Source organism: Erigeron canadensis, chromosome 5, assembly GCF_010389155.1.
Source record: "Erigeron canadensis isolate Cc75 chromosome 5, C_canadensis_v1, whole genome shotgun sequence".
NCBI classification, from domain to species: domain Eukaryota; kingdom Viridiplantae; phylum Streptophyta; class Magnoliopsida; order Asterales; family Asteraceae; genus Erigeron; species Erigeron canadensis.
Window position 1 is genome coordinate 31,020,019 of NC_057765.1, and position 19,631 is coordinate 31,039,649.

General features: G+C 33.3%; 1 protein-coding gene across 1 annotated transcript; it reads right to left on the reverse strand.

Moving 5' to 3' along the window:
* Window positions 1-6,721: 6,721 nt before the first annotated feature.
* LOC122599445 lies at window positions 6,722-15,262 on the reverse strand. The gene is made up of 6 exons (XM_043771961.1): window positions 13,978-15,262; window positions 12,001-12,141; window positions 10,045-11,806; window positions 9,086-9,303; window positions 8,159-8,970; window positions 6,722-7,743 (listed from the first exon to the last, which is right to left on the reverse strand). The coding sequence occupies exons 1-6, from the start codon at window positions 15,190-15,192 to the stop codon at window positions 6,831-6,833; spliced, it is 5,061 nt and encodes a 1,686-aa protein (XP_043627896.1). The 5' UTR covers window positions 15,193-15,262; the 3' UTR covers window positions 6,722-6,830.
* Window positions 15,263-19,631: the final 4,369 nt, after the last annotated feature.

The window sequence follows — 19,631 nt, forward strand, 5'->3', positions numbered from 1 at the left end:
GACGTATCATTTATTTGTTCTGAATTAAAATGGTTACATGTACGTCAATTACCCAATTTCTTTAAACTTTCTGTTATATTTGGCATCCATATTAATTAAATGTGTAAAACAAATCTAATAAAATCTTAATTATTGAATTATAATCAAAATGAAAAAATGGATGCACGAAAATTTATAAAACACAATTACATAGTACAGACTGATACACAAAAATCACGTATATATGATAGATGTAAATAGGATAAAACCAAAAATTATGATGGCTTCCATGATTATCGATACCCCGAACATGATGCCCAACGAATGAAGAAAAAAAAATCATTTTATCTTTTTATCTTTTTTAATTTTTTCAGAATTAATTGACCGTTCTTGGTCATTTATATATGTTGACCTTTTTTACTTTCTATTTGCCACTAATTCTTAATCTATCAATCCATATATCTATCTGGATGTCCACATTTGGGCCAAGGAGAAATGCTTGGTCCCATACACAACGAGGTTGATTGATAAACTGTCTTGCTTCACTACTTGTGTCAGATACTCACATGTTACCGAAACATTTGAATGGTATATATGATTCAAAACTGTTTGATCAAAATATAACTGAATAAATCCCCTTGAATAAACCTTTTATGTACACTGGTTTCAAAAACAATTACTACTTGATTCTAAATGTATCATAAGATGTTTCAAAATGAGGTTTAATCTTGATTTACAAAGCATGAATTATAAATTAACCTAGACTTAGTATGTAGCATTTGATGTAATTTCCATTTGGATTTTGTAGTAAACATAAAGTGTCTTAATGCTTGTAAAGGAGTTTGTTTTCTGTATAACTTTATTTTTATCTTTATTATATACATGTATTCGTGCAATGTGACGAAAACTGCCACTTCATAGTTAGATAACAAAATGATAAGGGTCGTGACTTATTTCGCTCTACAACTTGTTTAATTTATATGGTTAAAACTATTGGTGGGTTTGTAAAATGAGTTATAGGATTTAAAATGTTCATAGTTTTTTTGGTATTAAAAAATGATTGTAATCAAAAGTAAAGAGTTTGAAGAGAAGTAAAGAGTTTGGGATTAAACTATATATAGTAAGATTAAAATGACGATTAAAATATTTAGATGATAAATGATCATTTAAACCATTGTGAGACTCAAACTCAGATGGATTCTTTTAAAGTCAAATACTTTATCAATGAGTCACCGGCCTTATTAATGATCATTTACAGACTTGAAGGGTAGACTCGTACGTATATATTTATGAATGTATTTATGTATGGATATATGAAGTACGACTTGGATGTTGATAAACAATTGAGACGAAACAATACGTAATGTTGTTCACATGTTTGCAAAACGGCTCGTAAAAAGCTGAAAATGACACCTAGTAACTTAGAGACCTTCAGTTAGGCATACCCATATAATGCAGTCTTTTTCTTGACATCATTTTCTTTGTAGTTCCTGGTTTATATTGCTGATCGTCTCTGATAAGTTGTGGAGGACAGACATCGCGGATGCAAGTGTAACATGTCTACGTGATCCCAATGAATACAAAGGAAAAAGGTCAAACTTTTAATTTTTTAGTGATATATAGAGATTATCCATAACTTTCAAAATGGATTATGTAACAAAATGATTGAATTTGTTAAGTTCTTTACATTTAGATTATGTAAAAATACTTATATTTGTATAGTTTTTAGATTTTCTTTTCGAACTATTTACAAATTTTTTAAAATTTTTGGATACTTTGTAATGTTTAATTAACATTGTATTATCCGGCTTGTTTGCGTTAGTTGCATTTGATCGTGAATGCGCATATATATGAAGATAAACAAATGAACATGAAAACATTTCAATATTCTAATATAAAACTTAGTTGAATAATTTGCCGTTTTTTCCGGGGAAAAAAACATTACAACACTTTTTTAACACATTGTGATTGGTTTTAAAGTTTTGTAACCTTCTTTGGTTTCTATTAAGATAAAGATACATATATTTGTATCATCTAGTATTGAAAAATAGTTGGTTTTTATCGGCTTTGAGAACCATGATATCATCATACGGGATTGCAGAGAGTTGTCTCAAGTATTTTGGGTTTTGCCTAATTCGGGTTTCTCAGATGGATACATTTAAACTCTTAATTATAAGGGGATAACTTCGGGTTTCTCGGGTAAATATATACATTTCTTGAACTCTAGATGGTTAGGGCATCATAGAGATAGCTCGGGGTTTGCCTTCGCGGTCATCAACCCTTGAGGGTAAAAGCACCCTCATCTAGATCCGTCCCGTCCACAGTGTTAAATTAATACAAACTATTACTTATAGTTGGTTAAGTATTTGTAGGTATTCTTTGGATATGAAGTGTCAAGAATTGATGCAGAGGGACTTAAACTGTGCAAATACTAAAAGACACAAAGCTTGGACTGTAAGTGATCAAAGCAAGGAGTTGGAGGTGGAAAGATGTAACTTCGAGTAGTATATATACTATCTTATTTTTAGGGTTAGAGATGATGAGGAACGATTTATATCTGCTTATTGATTGATATTCATTTTCTCTCTTAATATTTTCTGTATTCATATATATATATATATCATATCGATATATATATTCTGATATATTCTCTAATAATCATCATCTGGGTGATTATATTTCTGTAATAATAACTCTATAAACATTTAATTCTTTTCATAATAATCTCTCATAGTTTTGATTTCTGGTGATTCATATAATTTTTACATGGTATCAGAGCCAGGTTCGGTGGATATTGATTAGTGATTCGATTTAATTTCAGATCTGATTAGATCTAGGGCGTATTTCATCTGAAACCCTAGTTTCTAATTTTTTGGGGTTTCTTTGATTAAGTTAGGGTTTCATCTGGAAACCTTGGTTTATTTTCTTCCGTTGCTGTTAATTGGTGTTTGACTCAATTTTTCCTTTGACTAAGTGAATCAAGGAAAAATTAGGGTTTCTGAATTTCATTTCAGATCTTGATTACTTCTCTTGACTAAGTGAATCAAGAGGAGAATTAGGGTTCTTCTACCATCGGCATAAATAGCACTGTATTGTATTCTTGTTCCCTATTTTAATTTTTTTTTACGTGGTTGATTCTACTTTTACTTTCTTCTCAATTTAAATTTTTTAATATATATATATACAAAGTTTTTTTTCTCTCTTTTCACATAAAATCAATTAAGCTAATACTTGACTTGCCATCATACGAGTGGTTAGGAATCCTGTCACTGGCTTTTTTGAGTGATTGAGATTTATGTTCTAACATTTTTTTGAGAAGATAGTATCTGTGGTTTCTTTTGTGTGATTCTTGCTATTTGTGTTTCTGTGTAAACTGTATTGTTCTTGAAGTCATTATCTGTTATAATTGTTCTTATCTGGCTATCTGCTCTAATTGTTCTTAATTCTGTAAAAATGGTAAATACTCCACCTGGTTCTGTTCATGGTAATACTCCACCTGCTTCTGTTCATGGTAATACTCCACCTGCATCTGTGCATATTGAAGAATCTGATAATGAAAGTGATCTTGAAATTACAAAGATAAGTAAACTTGATTTTGGTGATCCTTTATATTTGCATTCCAGTGATACTGTTAGTACTCCACTAATTGGGTTTAAATTACTTGGAACTGATAATTACAAAGTGTGGTCATGTGCTATGGAACTTGCTTTGCATACTAAAAATAAGACAGGATTTATTGATGGAACATGCTTAAAATCTGAGGATAATCCTGTTTTAGCCAGTCAATGGGATAGATGCAATGTTGTTGTGCTTAACTGGATTCTAGGTTGTGTTTCACAAGAACTTTATCTTGGTCAAATTTTTTCAAAAAATGCTGCTCTTGATTGGCAAGAACTTAAAGACACTTATGATAAAATAGATGGCTCAGTTATTTTTAATCTTCATCATAAAATTAATTCTTTGACTCAAAGTGGTGCATCTTTATCTGAGTATTATCACAATTTGACATCTTTGTGGAAACAATATGATTCTATGATTACATTACCTGTTTGCTCTTGTGCTGCTTCTGCTATTGTTAAGAGTCATACTGATATGATGAGACTAATGCAATTCTTAATGGGATTAGATGAAGTTTATATGGGTGCTAGATCTAATATTTTACTCAAAGATCCTTTGCCTTCTGTGAAAACTGCTTATGCAATTATCTCAAGAGAAGAGTCACATAGGGCTGGGCTTAATGACAAATTAAATCATTCTGCTAATGCTTTTGCAGCTAAGTCAAATTTTTCAAAAAACCCAAACACTAAAAATGGTTCTTATAGACCATCTTTTGATTCTAAGAAAACTGTGAGATGTTTATTAACTGTGGCAGTGTCATTTAATTGGCCTCTTTATCAACTTGATGTGAATAATGCATTTTTATATGGTGATTTGAATGAGGAGGTGTTTATGCAACTTCCTCCTGGGTATTTTCATAAAGATAGTAATTTGGTATGTAAATTGAATAAATCTCTTTATGGGTTGAAGCAAGCACCTAGACAATGGAATTATAAGTTGTGTTCTGCTTTAATTGAATTTGGTTTTGAACAAAGTAAATCTGATTACTCTTTGTTTACAAAAAAGAATGATAATGTATTTGTTGCTATGCTTGTTTATGTTGATGATATAGTCTTAACTGGTAATAGTCAAGATGAAATAGAAAAAGTAAAATTGTTCATGAATTCTAAGTTTAAAATTAAAGATTTAGGAAGATTAAAGTATTTTCTTGGTATTGAAGTCCTTGAAAATAATTCTGGTTTGTGTTTGTCTCAAAGGAAATATTGTCTTGAAGTATTGAATGACTTTGGGCTTCTTGGTTGTAAGCCTGTTCATATTTCTTTTGAGATGAATTTGACTTTAAAATCTGATGGTTCTAAGAAACTTGATAATATAACTGTTTATCAAAAGTTAATAGGAAAGTTGATTTATCTAACTTTAACAAGACAAGATATAAGTTATGCTGTGCAATGTTTGTCTCAATTCATGCATTCTCCCACTCAAGATCATTTGAATGCTGGATTAAGAGTTTTAAGGTATCTTAAACAAGCTCCTGGTAAGGGTTTACATATTCAAAAGTCTGATAAATTTACTTTATCTGGTTTTGTGGATTCTGACTGGGCTAGATGTTTGACTACCAGAAAGTCTGTTACAGGTTTTGCTATATATATGGGTAATAATTTGATTTCTTGAAAAAGTAAGAAACAAAACACAATTGCCAAGTCCTCTGCAGAAGCAGAATATAGAGCCTTGGCAAGTGTGACTTGTGAAAGTATTTGGCTTTTGAACCTTATGAAGGTGTGCATTCTGAAATTCCTGTAAACTTGTTCTGTGATAGTAAAGCAGCTTTGCAAATAGCTGCTAACCCTGTTTTTCATGAAAGAACAAAACATTTTGAGATTGATCTTTTCTTTGTTAGAGAAAAAATATGTGCAGGGGTAATCAAAACTAATAAAATTAAGACTGAACTTAATATAGCTGATATTTTGACAAAAGGTCTAGGTTCAAAGCAACATTGTTTTTTATGTTCTAAACTTGGGTTAATAGACATGTTTAAGTAATAGTTTGAGGGGGATGTTAAATTAATACAAACTATTACTTATAGTTGGTTAAGTATTTGTAGGTATTCTTTGGATATGAAGTGTCAAGAATTGATGCAGAGGGACTTAAACTGTGCAAATACTAAAAGACACAAAGCTTGGACTGTAAGTGATCAAAGCAAGGAGTTGGAGGTGAAAAGATGTAACTTCGAGTAGTATATATACTATCTTATTTTTAGGGTTAGAGATGATGAGGAACGATTTATATCTGCTTATTGATTGATATTCTTTTTCTCTCTTAATATTTTCTGTATTCATATATATATATATCATATCGATATATATATTCTCTAATAATCATCATCTGGATGATTATATTTCTGTAATAATAACTCTATAAACATTTAATTCTTTTCATAATAATCTCTCATAGTTTTGATTTCTGGTGATTCATATAATTTTTACACACAGCTCCTCCATCCCAAATGCTTCTTTTTTTTTTTCAATAAGATAATGTGACCATATATTACGTGCTATAGATGTAATATATTGAAAAGGAAGAAAACAAATACGAGTATAAAGTTCAATAACTTCCTTTGACTGACCTTTAAAGTTAGATAATTGTGGGGAAAAAAGGATAAAATAACACATCCCATGTGATTCGAACCCACAAACACATAGTTGATAGTAAAGCAACTTGCCTATTAATCCAAGTGACACTTTGCATTCTTAAAAGTTAAAACTCAACTCTAATATCAGTTGTTCATGGTGCAAAAAGATTTATACCACATACCAAAAACTTGCCTTGTAAATTTTGTTTTGCCCACATAACTTGATTCTTGACCACCTAGTACACTAGCTTTAACATTTGATTGTCAATTGCACTCAAGCCTCGACGTCTCGTAGACTTTTATCAATCTTGTCTTGTCAAAATTCACTAATAAATTATGCGCATCATACTTGCTAACACAACACACAGCACTGTAAATAAGCAATTAGATATGAAAATCAGAACTGAAAGTAACTAAACGAGTTCCTAAAGCTACTCACAAGATGCAAGCTAGCTTCTTCTGAAAACGGGGTATAACGGAGCAAGATTTCTGCAAGACTTTCAACAGTTGATCAATATTGCGAGAGCATAAAAAGTAGATTCAGACAGAAGTCGAGATCAAAATTTTGTTTTTTTTTCCTTTAATCTCTTAAGAAGTTTTAACACCTATATCCGCAATCAATCAAAATTGCCAAATCAAAGCCAACTAACGCTGCAACGTCACATCAACCAGAAGGCTGTTTGGTCATTACTATATACTCTATAAGAGAACAAAGGCATAGTGTCTGAAATTTACAGTGAAAAGAAACATCGGTTTCAGGGTCTAACACGGTTACTACACCATTTCTGAAAATTAATTCTGAATCAAGTCCATGTCCAGTTGTGCTGCTGCTTTCTGAATGGCAACCACACTCCATCCCCATGGTTACTCTATTTCCAGAAATTTCACATTCACAAGTCCCCACTTCCCGACTTTCAAAAAATGTCCTAATATTATCCCGACTTTCAGATTGACAAAATTCCCTTACAGCTGTGTAAAGATTTAAAGATAATGATGTTACTGTGTCATGAACATCCTCTGTTGTCCAAGTACTTGATTTGTGCCACTGACTGACCAGAATCCTTCGCATCACATGCTGCAGGCTGAACATGCATTTCGAGCAAAAACGATACAAGCATACACCAGACGGAGTAACTGCAGACTTAGCAGCTGGGTCCACAGACAAGTCAATATTCATATTTTTATCAACTGAGTTATCATTTGCATCAAACTTTACAATTGAGCTACAAGGGCCATCATTTTGGATGGCAACTGATTCTTCACAAGCAAATCCATTAGAATGTACCATGAATTTGATCTCTGAACATTCTAGAACCCCATTTGACCCGTTTACTACGTGAGTATGAGTATCTGCTTGATCCTTGAAGGAAGTAGACCCTTGAGTTTCTATAATATGGTTCGATTCGTTAATCACAGAAACTAACTGGTTGGTGTATTCATCTCCTACAGTATTTTCTTTCTCATGTTCCAGATGTTGTGGTTTGTCCATGCAATTTTCACCTTCAAAAACAGCATCTTCTGTAGTCTTGTTCTCGTAAAGCTTTGTGATTGACTTAAAGGGTTGAGGTGCCTCAAAACTGAAATAGCATAGGATGAGAATTAAAACTTCTTTTATTTGCTAAATGTCACTTTTGACCCATTTACTTCAAGAATGGGTCAATTTGGTTATGTTTATCTCTAAACGATCAAACATGTAGACCAAAAAAACTAACATAGAATAGGACCGGGTCAAGTAGGTTGAACGTGTCAAAAGGTGCTCAAAGTGTAATTTTGATGCATAAACTTTCCTCATCATTCTATCTACAAAATTAGATTATATCTAAAAAAGTGTAATTGTTTGTGTACTATATCTAACCCTAAATATCCATGGAAAATAAAATTCAATAAAGAGTGTTTCTTGTCAACCCAACAGACCTTTGTGCACCCAAAAACCTGGTTTGAGTTGTTACCCACCCAACCCATTTTTACACCTCCATTCATTACCAAACATACCTCTGCAGTGTGTATGCCCAGCTATTTACCATATCTTCAAGATAAGCGACTTGCGATAACAGATGAACAAATTGGTATCTATCTTTCCCACCCTCAACTTTGGCATTAATTAGTGAAGTTAAAATCTCCAATACCTCCCGAACAGCTGCTGAAACTTCTCTTAGGGAGGAGTACACACCTCTATAAGCTGATAAACCAACAGCAGTTAAGCCACGAACTATACCATGTTTTTCTTTGCTTTTAACATTGCCAGAACTATCATTAGGTCGAATAATACAAGAGTTAAAAGGCCAGCTCTTCCAAGGCCCATCAATTTCAGCAGAAGGGCCTTCCTTTAACTTCGATGTTACCCAACAAAGTTCAGCAAAATGGGGATATTGCAAGATCTGGTAGCCAAATGTTGATATTGCTGACAACAAGTTGGATTTCCCTTTCTCCTCCTTTTTGTTAGGCGGGGGTGTAGATGTTTGAAGTTTTGACCTATATTCTATGGCTATGTCAGAGTCTAGGTTAGCGCGTACTGTATCAACGTCAGCTTCAACATTGCCATAAGATTTATTACCCATAATTGAACTTTCCTGAATATGCGTTTTATGATGAATCAGCTCAACAAAATATCGAGCCACGTCATTTGATAATTTAGTTGCAGATGAACCGATGACCATATCACGGTCAAAATTCCCCTCAACATGTACAGAATATCTTGGTACAGTACTCCCTGTGTTATTTGAAGAACTGAGATTCTGTTTATTTTTGCCAAAGAAATCCGTAATTCTTAGGGGGAGCAATTCGAAAGGAACTTCAGTTGTGGCCTGTTAAAGCATAAAATTAATGATTAAATCATGAAATACCATAAGATGCTAAAACATGTCAAGAATGAAACTTCTAGAGATTGTTTTGCCAGAAATTTTTTAAAAAATCTCTCACCAATATCATCAAGGATGAACTGATGAATATGGACTCCGCTTGCTCGACAAATGACCTCCAAAGATCAGAGGCCCTTGAAACTAAATCATCAGCATCGGACAATCCAACAGATTTTGATGAGACACAATTGTCTTCGCTCACTCGATGGCATGTTTCTATGGCCCACAGATCAATTCTTGGCATGAATACCATACATGAACCAACACTGGCGCATCTCACTGCGAAGAATTCAACCCATTTTTTAGCATAACACTAGTCAAAATAAAATCCCAAATCAAGAGATAAGCACTTCTATTTGCTATAATTCCCGAGGGTTGCAGAGTTATTACAAAAGATGCATGAATAATTTAACAATAGGATAAACTGTACCGGTGTACCAGCTAAATAATTTAGAGTGAAGATAAGCTAGAATGTGAAAAATAAAAAAATAAAAAAAATGTGGTTAATGAGTTCATGTTGATTCATTTGAAAAAAACCTGAATATTCTTGAATAATTTAGAGTGAAGATAACCTGAATATTCTTGTAATCTCCCTTGCTCATGTTGATTCATTTGAAAAAAACAATAATAGTATAAATGTATTACCATATAATAAGTTAATGAGTTCTCACAATCCTCTGGTATCAATAAGTAATAACTTCCATGAAAAGCATCAACAAGAAGAAGCAGATTTAAAGCCAACAGCAAAAGAGATTAGTGGCCAATAATATTGAATTCAAAGTAGTTTGTTTGACATGTGAAGTCCGAGAAGAAATTCCACACTAAATGTGAAGTCAAAGTACATGATTTCACATCAAATCATAAGTCAAAAAAGTAGATGATTCCACACCAAAATAGCATGACTCATAGTTCTCAGCTTAATATATATTTTATCCACTTAAAAAGTTTTAATAAATAGCTGATTTTTAGATGAGAAAAGATTTGAAGATTTAGAAGCAAAAGATAAGCAAACAAGTCTACCTAAAATTTGAGTCAGCCCCTGAACCATGTCTCCTGCTCCTTCCTGCAACATGGTAGCCAAATCGACTTTCTGAAGCACAGCATTTCCAACAAAAGAATGAAGGATGCAAGAAGCGAGATGCCTCTGGCCACTTCTTGGACTACCAGATATTAATACACAAAAACCCAGCTTCTTTCCAGATGAATGAGATAGACCAGACACCAAATTATTTTGCAAGAATCCATTGTGCACTTTAGAGGGTCCAAACTTAGCATGCTGGTCATCAGTATCATCATTAAAGGCGTCCAAACCAGAAAAATTATTATTTAAAACCAAAACATTGGCACGTAACAGATTTGATTCTACATCCCTTGCAACATCAGCTTCTTTGAGCAAATCCTGAACTTGAGACCACCAACAGTCACTATTCTCTTTCTTTCTATCCAAGGCAGAGACAATTACAGTTTTGATAACTGCTGCAGCTTTAGAAAGAGAAGGCGGCAAACAGACACGTTCATCTAAATACAATGAAACAAGAAAATCCGAAAGTGATTGCAGCATACATGGAAAAAGATGAACCGGAATAGGAGACGAAACTATATCGTTAGCTGCCATTCCCGCCTCTCTGCGAGAACACGGAGGTGGTGCACTTGAAAGAGCTTCCAACCAGTCTCTCTCTTGAACTGCAAATGTGGGGAGAACTGGACGTTTACCATAAGGCCCTTTCTCTTCAGCAGTTGTGAGAAGCTTTTCCCATGGACAACTCCTTTTTAATGCTATAATAGCTGTTTGAGTACAAAGAGCCTGCAGGTCAGCACCAGCAAACCCCACGGTTTCTTTTGCAATCAACTTCAATAATGATCCAGCCACAGGTGTTGGCCATTTCTGGGTATGAAGTGATAGAATAGCTTCACGATCTTTAACTGAAGGAAGTGGGAAATAAATTTCTCTATCAAATCTCCCAGGACGCCTTAAAGCTGGATCGATAGCATCAGGACGATTTGTTGCACCTATTACTACAACTGATCCTCTTGATTTTAGACCATCGAGTAGAGCAAGTAAAGTGGACACAACAGAATTATGTGTCTGGTCTTGTTGCCTAGTGCGTGAAGGAGCCAAGCCATCAATCTCATCGAAGAATATTATTGACGGTTGAGATTTCTCAGCCACCTGAAAGAGAAGTCTGAGCTGGCGCTCAGCATCACCAACATATTTCCCTAAACAGTCTGCACCTTTACGAGCAAAATAAGCGATTCGTCTATCGCCACGTGCACACGAACCGATTAATGAGCGAACAACCAAAGTTTTACCAGTTCCAGGATATCCATGCAAAAGGACTCCTCTAGGAGGAGTAAGCCCAATATTGTTAAAGAACTCTGGATATAATAGGGGCAATATAACAACTTCCTTCAAAGATTGGATTACCTCTTGAAGCCCACCAACAGATTCCCAACCATGGAAAGGTTGTTGGTTTTCTGATGTTGACCCTCCAATATAAACAGGGGCAATCCTCAACAAATCTCGCTGAAGCCTCTTGCTTTCACGTTTTAAGAATTCCTCATCTTCCCCACAATTCTCTAACCACTTCTCTTCTGCTTCATGATCCTTCCGCCAGGCATCATTACAGAGCTTTCTCAGTTCTAATTTCAGCTTTTTAGTTTTAATTTTCTTTAATCTGTCAAAATATTTGCGTCCATGTGGTTGAAATAGATGTCGATGGTCTGTGCAGGCTATGAGAAACTTACGGTGATCAAATATGCAACCGTTTACACGAGCACAAGGCTGCATAAAAGAAAGGAGAATGATTAGCAATGAGATTTATATACACTATTAATTGTGTTGCTAAAATAAAAGGCAGAAAGATTGATATAAATAGATGATAGATCTGTAGATAGATTATAGAAAGTAAGATTTTAAAAAAATAAATACATATATACAGCCAGAGAGGTGAAAAATAATACCAACAAAATGCTTACCAGGTGATATGTTTTTGGGCACCTGTCCACACGGCATCCAATTGTAGCTCCTCTCCTACCACACCTGCTGCATTTCAATACCTTCCCTCTGAAAAGAGCTGATCTCACATTTTTCAAGCATCCCAAACCGGCAAAATAAACCTACAATCATAAGCATCAATAGTGAAACAACAGGTATATATAGTCAAATAATAGTTCCCCGATCATTTACTACACAATCCCATGAGACTCCAATCTGAGAGTGTAAGTTGGATATTATGTAGAGCCAATAGGCCGAAGTTCAAGGAAAAAATGAAGCCAGCAAATTAGATACAACATTAACACACATATCTTCATAGATACAACAATGGAGTTCCATCTACAGGAAAAATGAACTCCGTACTTCCGGATAAGCTTTTCAACAAGAAAGAGCAGTGGGATAAAAAACTGAAGTTAAAAAATTTATGAATAATTCAATCTAAGTTTTTAGTGAAATGATACAAGCTAGTTAGCAAGCAGAAGCCAGCCTAATTCTTGAAAGATACATTGAAAACAAAAGTTTCAAATAAGTCCCTGAGCAAGGTTATTCTGGATAACCAGTAGTGTTAATACCAGTTCTCCTATCTAATGTCAATTTTCAAGTCCTTCAAAATACGTGATTAATACAAATCGCCCATCAGATCCTCACATGTGATTCTCCCCTACCATTAAATGTCATTATATATCACTTCCTTAGATGCACGTATCTTCTCCTGGCAGTACAACATTAATGCTATGTTCTTGAGTTCCTAATTAAAAGAAAAGAAAAGAAGTGATGAGATAAGATTAGAAGATATTGAATCCTTTCAAATCATCCCAAAAGTGGGAGGAAGATTTAGGGAACAAAATCAACTAGATTATCACTCCACTTCCTATCCTTTCATTTCTCTTCCATCCTTAAAAAAACTCAAGAACACAAATTGTTTTAAGATCATTTAGATTCCTTTCTTTTCATCTCTTAAAAAAACTCAAGAACATAGCATAAATGAAACCTCAATTCTTAAAAATAAGGCATTCTATTGTCAGCATTGGGTTGCACCAATATGCATCTTAAAGAATCATAATCAGATTCTCACCTTAAAATTGTAGAAATCATAGCTATCACATCAGCTTAAATATTTCAAATGAGAATAGTGTGTGCAGTAAAAACTTTAAAGTGCCTGGATGTTACTTGGGTTTGAAAAAAGGTATATGTTAGTTTTGACAATAAATGCATGCATACAAGGATGTAAAAATGATAAATGACAAAGCACAATCACCACATTATTCCAGTTTCCAAATAGGGTTCTGACTTTCGAAGTTATGAGGTCAATAGGTTTGGTTGAATAAAAGACTAATTACAAAAAAAAAATTAAATAGATTTTATTCCAGTTATGAGATCAATAGGTTTGGTTGAATAAAGGAAACCTTAGTAATGCATGTTGGCAAATACCTACAGTATCACCATCATTGGACACAGGAACGACAAAGTCAATAAATTTTGGTACACGCATTTTACTCTTCCTAGATGATTCATCTTCAAACACAGTTCTGTTTTGATAACAAGTTTGATCAAACAGAATCTTCAAGATCTTTCTTCTTCCTTTAGTCGGTCGGTAATGGTCATTGGAAAAAGGAAAAGATGGGCATGGGAGGTGCTCTAACTGTGTAGATTATACTATTTTCCTTTCACCACACAAATAGGCATTATAGATGCTAAAAGAAGGAAAGATAATGAACAACTGATGCATAAATCTACTCAAACTGTCAAACAACATATAAATAGACTAAACAGTAGATTAAAAATGGATTTCCCTAACCAAAATCTATATATACTTCACAGACAAAACAAATCAATAAAAACATTAAGCCAAACAATGATCAAGAATAAGGGGACTGTTTAGAAGTACCATGTTAAAGTGTAATTCAAGGTACAGCAAGCATTTATAATTACTAAAGGCTTTTGAAGAATAAACATACCTCTGGACTCCATACGGCACAATGTTGGTGGACCCATATTCCAGCAATCCCAAACCGGTCATTTATAGGTCCCAAGAGTTGTCCAAGCCAGCCTGGCTCATCACCAAATCCATCTAATAAATCATATGTGGGTTCCTCAGACGAAGAGGATCCACTGTATTCCTCATTATCGCTGCCAGCCCCATCATGCATTAACTTTTTCGGAGGTTTACCATCATTTCCTCCCCCACACAAACCACAACATCTTCCCTTCTTGATCCGGGGTTTATGCGGTCTATGAGCCGGAGAATACTTGTCTTCACCGACCTTTTTAGTGCTATCCTCTGGTGGATGATTAACATCGAAGGTACGATCTTCACCACCATCTCCTGAGACACCGATAACTTCTTGATGAAAACAACCATTTTCGTTCTCCCGGGATTCAGCTTGCTCCACTGGTGTACTCTGTTCATCAGATTGTACCATATCTTTGGCAATGTCATCGGAACCAACACTAACTGGAACTTCCTTCCCCTGCTCTGATGACCCAACAACAGCACCATTATCAGTTAACCGTTCATCCAACAAAATGCTTTTATTCTCGTCTCCTACTACAGGTAGATCAGTTGCATCTTCCCCATCTTTATCAATGTTTACCAAACCAATATCTCCATTGCTCACAACATTTGAAGCTTTAATTCTGCCAGGTCGCTTTGACTGCACAACCATCAAGCTTTTCCCAACCAAACCACCTTTATCGTCACCTAATCCTGAATCCATCCCATTTTCCTTACCATCATCCACACGAGCAAAAAGCTTCTTCTTACTCCTGGGAGACGACGCCTCTTCACTCACAAAACTCACCTTCCTACCCCTAGCTCTCAACCTACTCTTCCATTCACCCTCTTCTTCCTCCTCCTCCAACCCCAACGAATCCGACTCTATTTTCAAACGCACAACTCCCCTTCCCCTATCCCCATCCTCGTTTACCTTCCGCCTCTTCTTAACAGGAGGCGGAGACGCATCCAGCACTAACGGCGCTCGTCTCACCCTTCCACTCCGTCTAACCTCCGACGTATCGCCATTAGCTTCACTCGCTCTCGGAGACTCTATCCTAACACGATTCTCAGTATACGTAGTCTCACATATCGCATCAAGCCTCTTATGTTTCTGTTTCGCCCTAATTACTCTCTTATTCCTATTTTTATTCAAAATAGCAGCCCTAGATAATCGCATGACCACAAACCACAGCTATATATATATATATATACACAAATACAAACACTCCTATATCTCTATCTATATCTATATATACACACACACCTCTTCAATTCATATATATCTTCAAATTGAGTGTGTATCAGCTACAAAATAGATACATATATATAGATATAGAATCGAATCCTTACCTCTCGATTTAATCAAATTAATGAAACCGAAACCCTAGAATCCATAAACTTAACTTTCCGATTCGAATCCGTCAAGTATTCGGGGCTCCGATTAGGTTACCGCTGTTTCTGTATGCATATAGATATAGAAATCTGTATGTATATGTGTGTGTAGTGAGATAGAAGAAAAAAAATGGAGGCAGGGGCGGAGGTTCTTGTAGAGAAAGGGTTTTTTGGGTTTCGGAGTTTTAAAACGGAAAAATCTGGGGTTGTTGTTGACTACGCGCTATTGTAGTGCGTGTGATTTACGCGCGAGTTGAATATACGGGTACATGGGTTGTTGTTGTTGTTTGTGTAGAAGACGTGCTGGATTACGGAAGTGGGGGTTAGATATTTTGGTTGGTCTTTGGGTGAATTATAGGTTTGGCCCCTTGGTAATAATTTAGTATTCACTTTCCACCTTTTTATATACAGCATTCGCATTTAGCATTTATATAACTTTTTTAAAAATAAATTAACGATCTAATTTGACTCGAATGTTTAATAAATTAATTAAGTTACGTAGTTTGATAATGTTTTTACATTGTGATCTTGTCTTACTTATGAAATGAGTATAACTACAAACTCAAACAATTATCAACATATCTGTTTTTAGTTTGCTTTTATTTTTATACATATGATTTTGTTGTTGTCATTATTTGTGTATAATATGTACATGTTTTCATTAATTTAGACAATGTTATTTGGAAAGTTTATCAAAATTTCAGACAAATTATCTCTTATGGAACTATTGATTGATATGATTCATTGTAAGAACTTCATATTAAGGGTAGCCTTAAATTTTCTATACGTTACATATCATATGTGAATATTACCAACTATATATTGCGGTTATTGAGTATATTGCATATATCATTGTCAAGAGAATCGAAACTCTATATAAATCTCTACATTTGTATTTTCTTTGGAACCTACAAGGTTTTATATGTTATGTTAATACTTGGTGGTGGTTTGTAAGAAAAAAAACGACAGCAAAGTTTACATAATAATACAGTATGAAAAAAATTATATAATAATATTTTAAATACTCATAAAATCATAGATAAAAAGAACAAATTATTATGAGGTTGCATTTTAAATAATCAAGCCACTTATATGTTTTCAAAAGAACAGTTCCGAATGACTAGTTATTTTGGATCTTGTATATAGGTATTGAGGTATAAAAGTATATTTTTATAAGGTATATATATGGAAGTTTAGTAATAGTTGAGGAGATTTCAGTAACATTTCTATGATTTTTGGTTTTTTTGAGCTATGACACTCCCACCAAACGTTACCGCCAAATATATAAAGCAAATTTGTTCATGTTTGTATTTTCCTTTGAAATTGAGATGCTTGAAACTACAAAACATGTTCTAAAACTCACTTTCCCACACATTTCCTTAACTTGTCATATTAAAAACGTATTGCTGATTGATTTAAATTCTTTCTGACATAGTAACCAACCCCCCACCCCCATCCCCCATCTTCAAAATTTGTTGCCATTTGCCAATATGATTTATAATTTTGTTTCGAAGGAGTTAAATGGATAGAAAATGATATTGTTAATGATTTATTTTGTTTAAATTGTTTTTAACTAAAAATACATATATTGTAGAATCGAATAAGCTGTTTCTATATTATCTAAACATAATATATGAAGTTCACAAAACTAAAAAAGAAGTTCTCCAATAATTTGTGAATGATAAATATGTCATTTTACTAATTAACAATCATCTATCAATCTATATATTTAATTTACACTTTTTGATTGTTATATTTGAATCTTACGAAGATATTAAACTTTTTTAAAACTATTTCCAAATTATATTGTTATATTTGATTAATTATATAAAGTGAAAAGGCTAATGTGTTTTTTCAATTATAAAATTGGAAATAACAATTTAAGGGTTGTGATTAAAAGTTTGAATTCATTTAACGGTCCTTGTTTCTTCATAAAATAATTTAAGACATTCTTATATATATTGGTAGATAATAAAATAATACTATCTTATATTTTATCCAATAGAATAATAGTTAATATCATATAAGAATAATAAGCTATATTTTAAACCATAATAAAATAAAATTGAATATTAATAATGTCATAACATCATGTATCTACAATATATATATATAATCTCGAGTTTATAAATTATCAACGACAGTGTTGAGAAGGCCGAGTTTAGCTTAGGTTAGTGACAACTTTGGGAACGTTAACCTTTAACATTGATCTGCAAAGCATGTGGTGACGGAAAAGTTGCACTCTATTAAACAACATACAATAAATTATCGAAATTAATGACATATAATTTAGCTTCTAAATATGCATGACTATTGTGATTACTATTATAAAAAAATTTGAAAAAAATATAACTTTTTACATACAACTATATTATCAATGTACTGTACATTTACCCAAACAAATAAGAAAAAACCCTTTTTTCAACCCTTTTTTTTTCTATTCTATTAAAAATAAAAACAACTTAATATTTTCACTCTACCAATAAAGTGGTTTATCTCAAAAATAATGTTTCCAACCAAGTGATATACTTCAAAAGAAGAGGTCTATGACAACAAAATCAATGTTTGTATGTATTATTTATTTATTAATATTTTGTAGGATCTAAATTACAAAAATACCCTTAAAAAAGTTACATTGTAACAAAATTGGAGTGGGTACTCCATCCATGGTTATATTTTATAGATTTTACAAAGTTATTATAAAATAAAATCTAAACTCAATACTAATGCGTTGTCTATGATGAATTCTAACTCGGCAATTCAAAGTTATTAGGATATATTATTTTTCTATATTTCGATTGATAGATATCACAACATCATTTTTTTTTGTAGAAGGGGTAAGGGAGGAAGGGGGTGAATTCGGAAATTAAAATGTAATGGATCTACTGGAAGACAATTGTCAGGTAAAAAAGTGGGTGATTTATGTTTTGGTGGTCTAGATACTCTTAATTTAGCATTGATATGTACAAATGGATATGACATGTGGTTCAAAATCTGAATTACGTTAGGTTTAAAATCATCAATGTGATTCATGGTTCTGAGTCTGCGTTCCTGTGTAAAACGAATGGGTGTAATATATGGGCAAATATATGTTCCTCATTCTCCGAGGCACACTCGATTGCTATCCCCTTTAAGTTGTTACTAAAGAACAGTTGGGAGTGAAAATAAGACAAGATTCACCAAATTAGAGCGGGGACTTCATCCATGGTTATATTTCATATATTTTGCAAAGTTATTATAGAATAAAATCTAAACTCAATACTAATGCGTTGTCTATGATAGATTCTAACTCGATAATTCAAAGCATTTAGAATATATTACTTTTCTCTATTTCGATTGATAAATATCACAACTTCATTTTTTTTGGTGGAAGGGGTAAGGGAGGAGGGGGTCGAACTCGGAAAGTGAAATGTAATGGATCTATTAGAAGGCAATTTCTAAGTAAAAAAGTGGGTGGTTTAGGTTTTGATGGTCTGAATACTCTTAATTTATCATTGATATGTACAAATGGATATGACATGTGGTTCAAAATCTGAATTACGTTAGGTTTAAAATCATCAATGTGATTCATGGTTCTGAGTCTGTGTTCCTGTGTAAACAAATAGTAATAGTATATGGAAAATATATGTTCCTCATTCTCTGTAGCACAATTGATTGCTAGCTCCCTTAAGATGTTATTAAAGAATAATTGGGAGTGAAAATGAGACAAGATTCACCAAATTGGAGTGGGGACTCCATCCATGGTTATATTTCATAAGTTTTGTGAAGTTATTATAGAATAAAATCTAAGCTTAAGACTAATGTGTTGTCTATGATGGATTCTAACTTGGCAATTTAAAGTATTTAGGATATATTATTTTCTCTATTTCAATCGATAAAGATCACAACTTTATTATTTTCATTTTAGTGTTTGTTAGGTATGTCTTTTTTAGAATTTATGATGTTTTATTTTTACATAATGTTTTATTGCATTATTATGTAGTGTATTATGTTTTTAATGGAATTTAAGTTTAAATAAAATAAAATTGGTAGTGAATGGTGGATGAGTGACAAAGTGATTGGTTGTCAGAAACTCATAATAAAAGAAAAGTAAAAAGTGAATGATATTAAACTATTTAGTTAGAAGGATTTAATCATTTTTCATAAATAAAATAAGAGGTGGGTGACAATGAATAAGTAGGTGCTCCACATTCCAATGATGTTTCCACATTAAACATATCAACG

Bases quoted from the DNA above. Each gene is read 5' to 3' on its own strand.
- LOC122599445 (XM_043771961.1), bottom strand. From the start codon at position 15,192: ATGCGATTATCTAGGGCTGCTATTTTGAATAAAAATAGGAATAAGAGA. The intron at 12,142-13,977 runs GTATGTTTATTC...TTATGATTGTAG, and splicing joins GTGCCGTATGGAGTCCAGAG to GTTTATTTTGCCGGTTTGGG. The intron at 11,807-12,000 runs GTAAGCATTTTG...TCTTTTATGCAG, and splicing joins GCCCAAAAACATATCACCTG to CCTTGTGCTCGTGTAAACGG.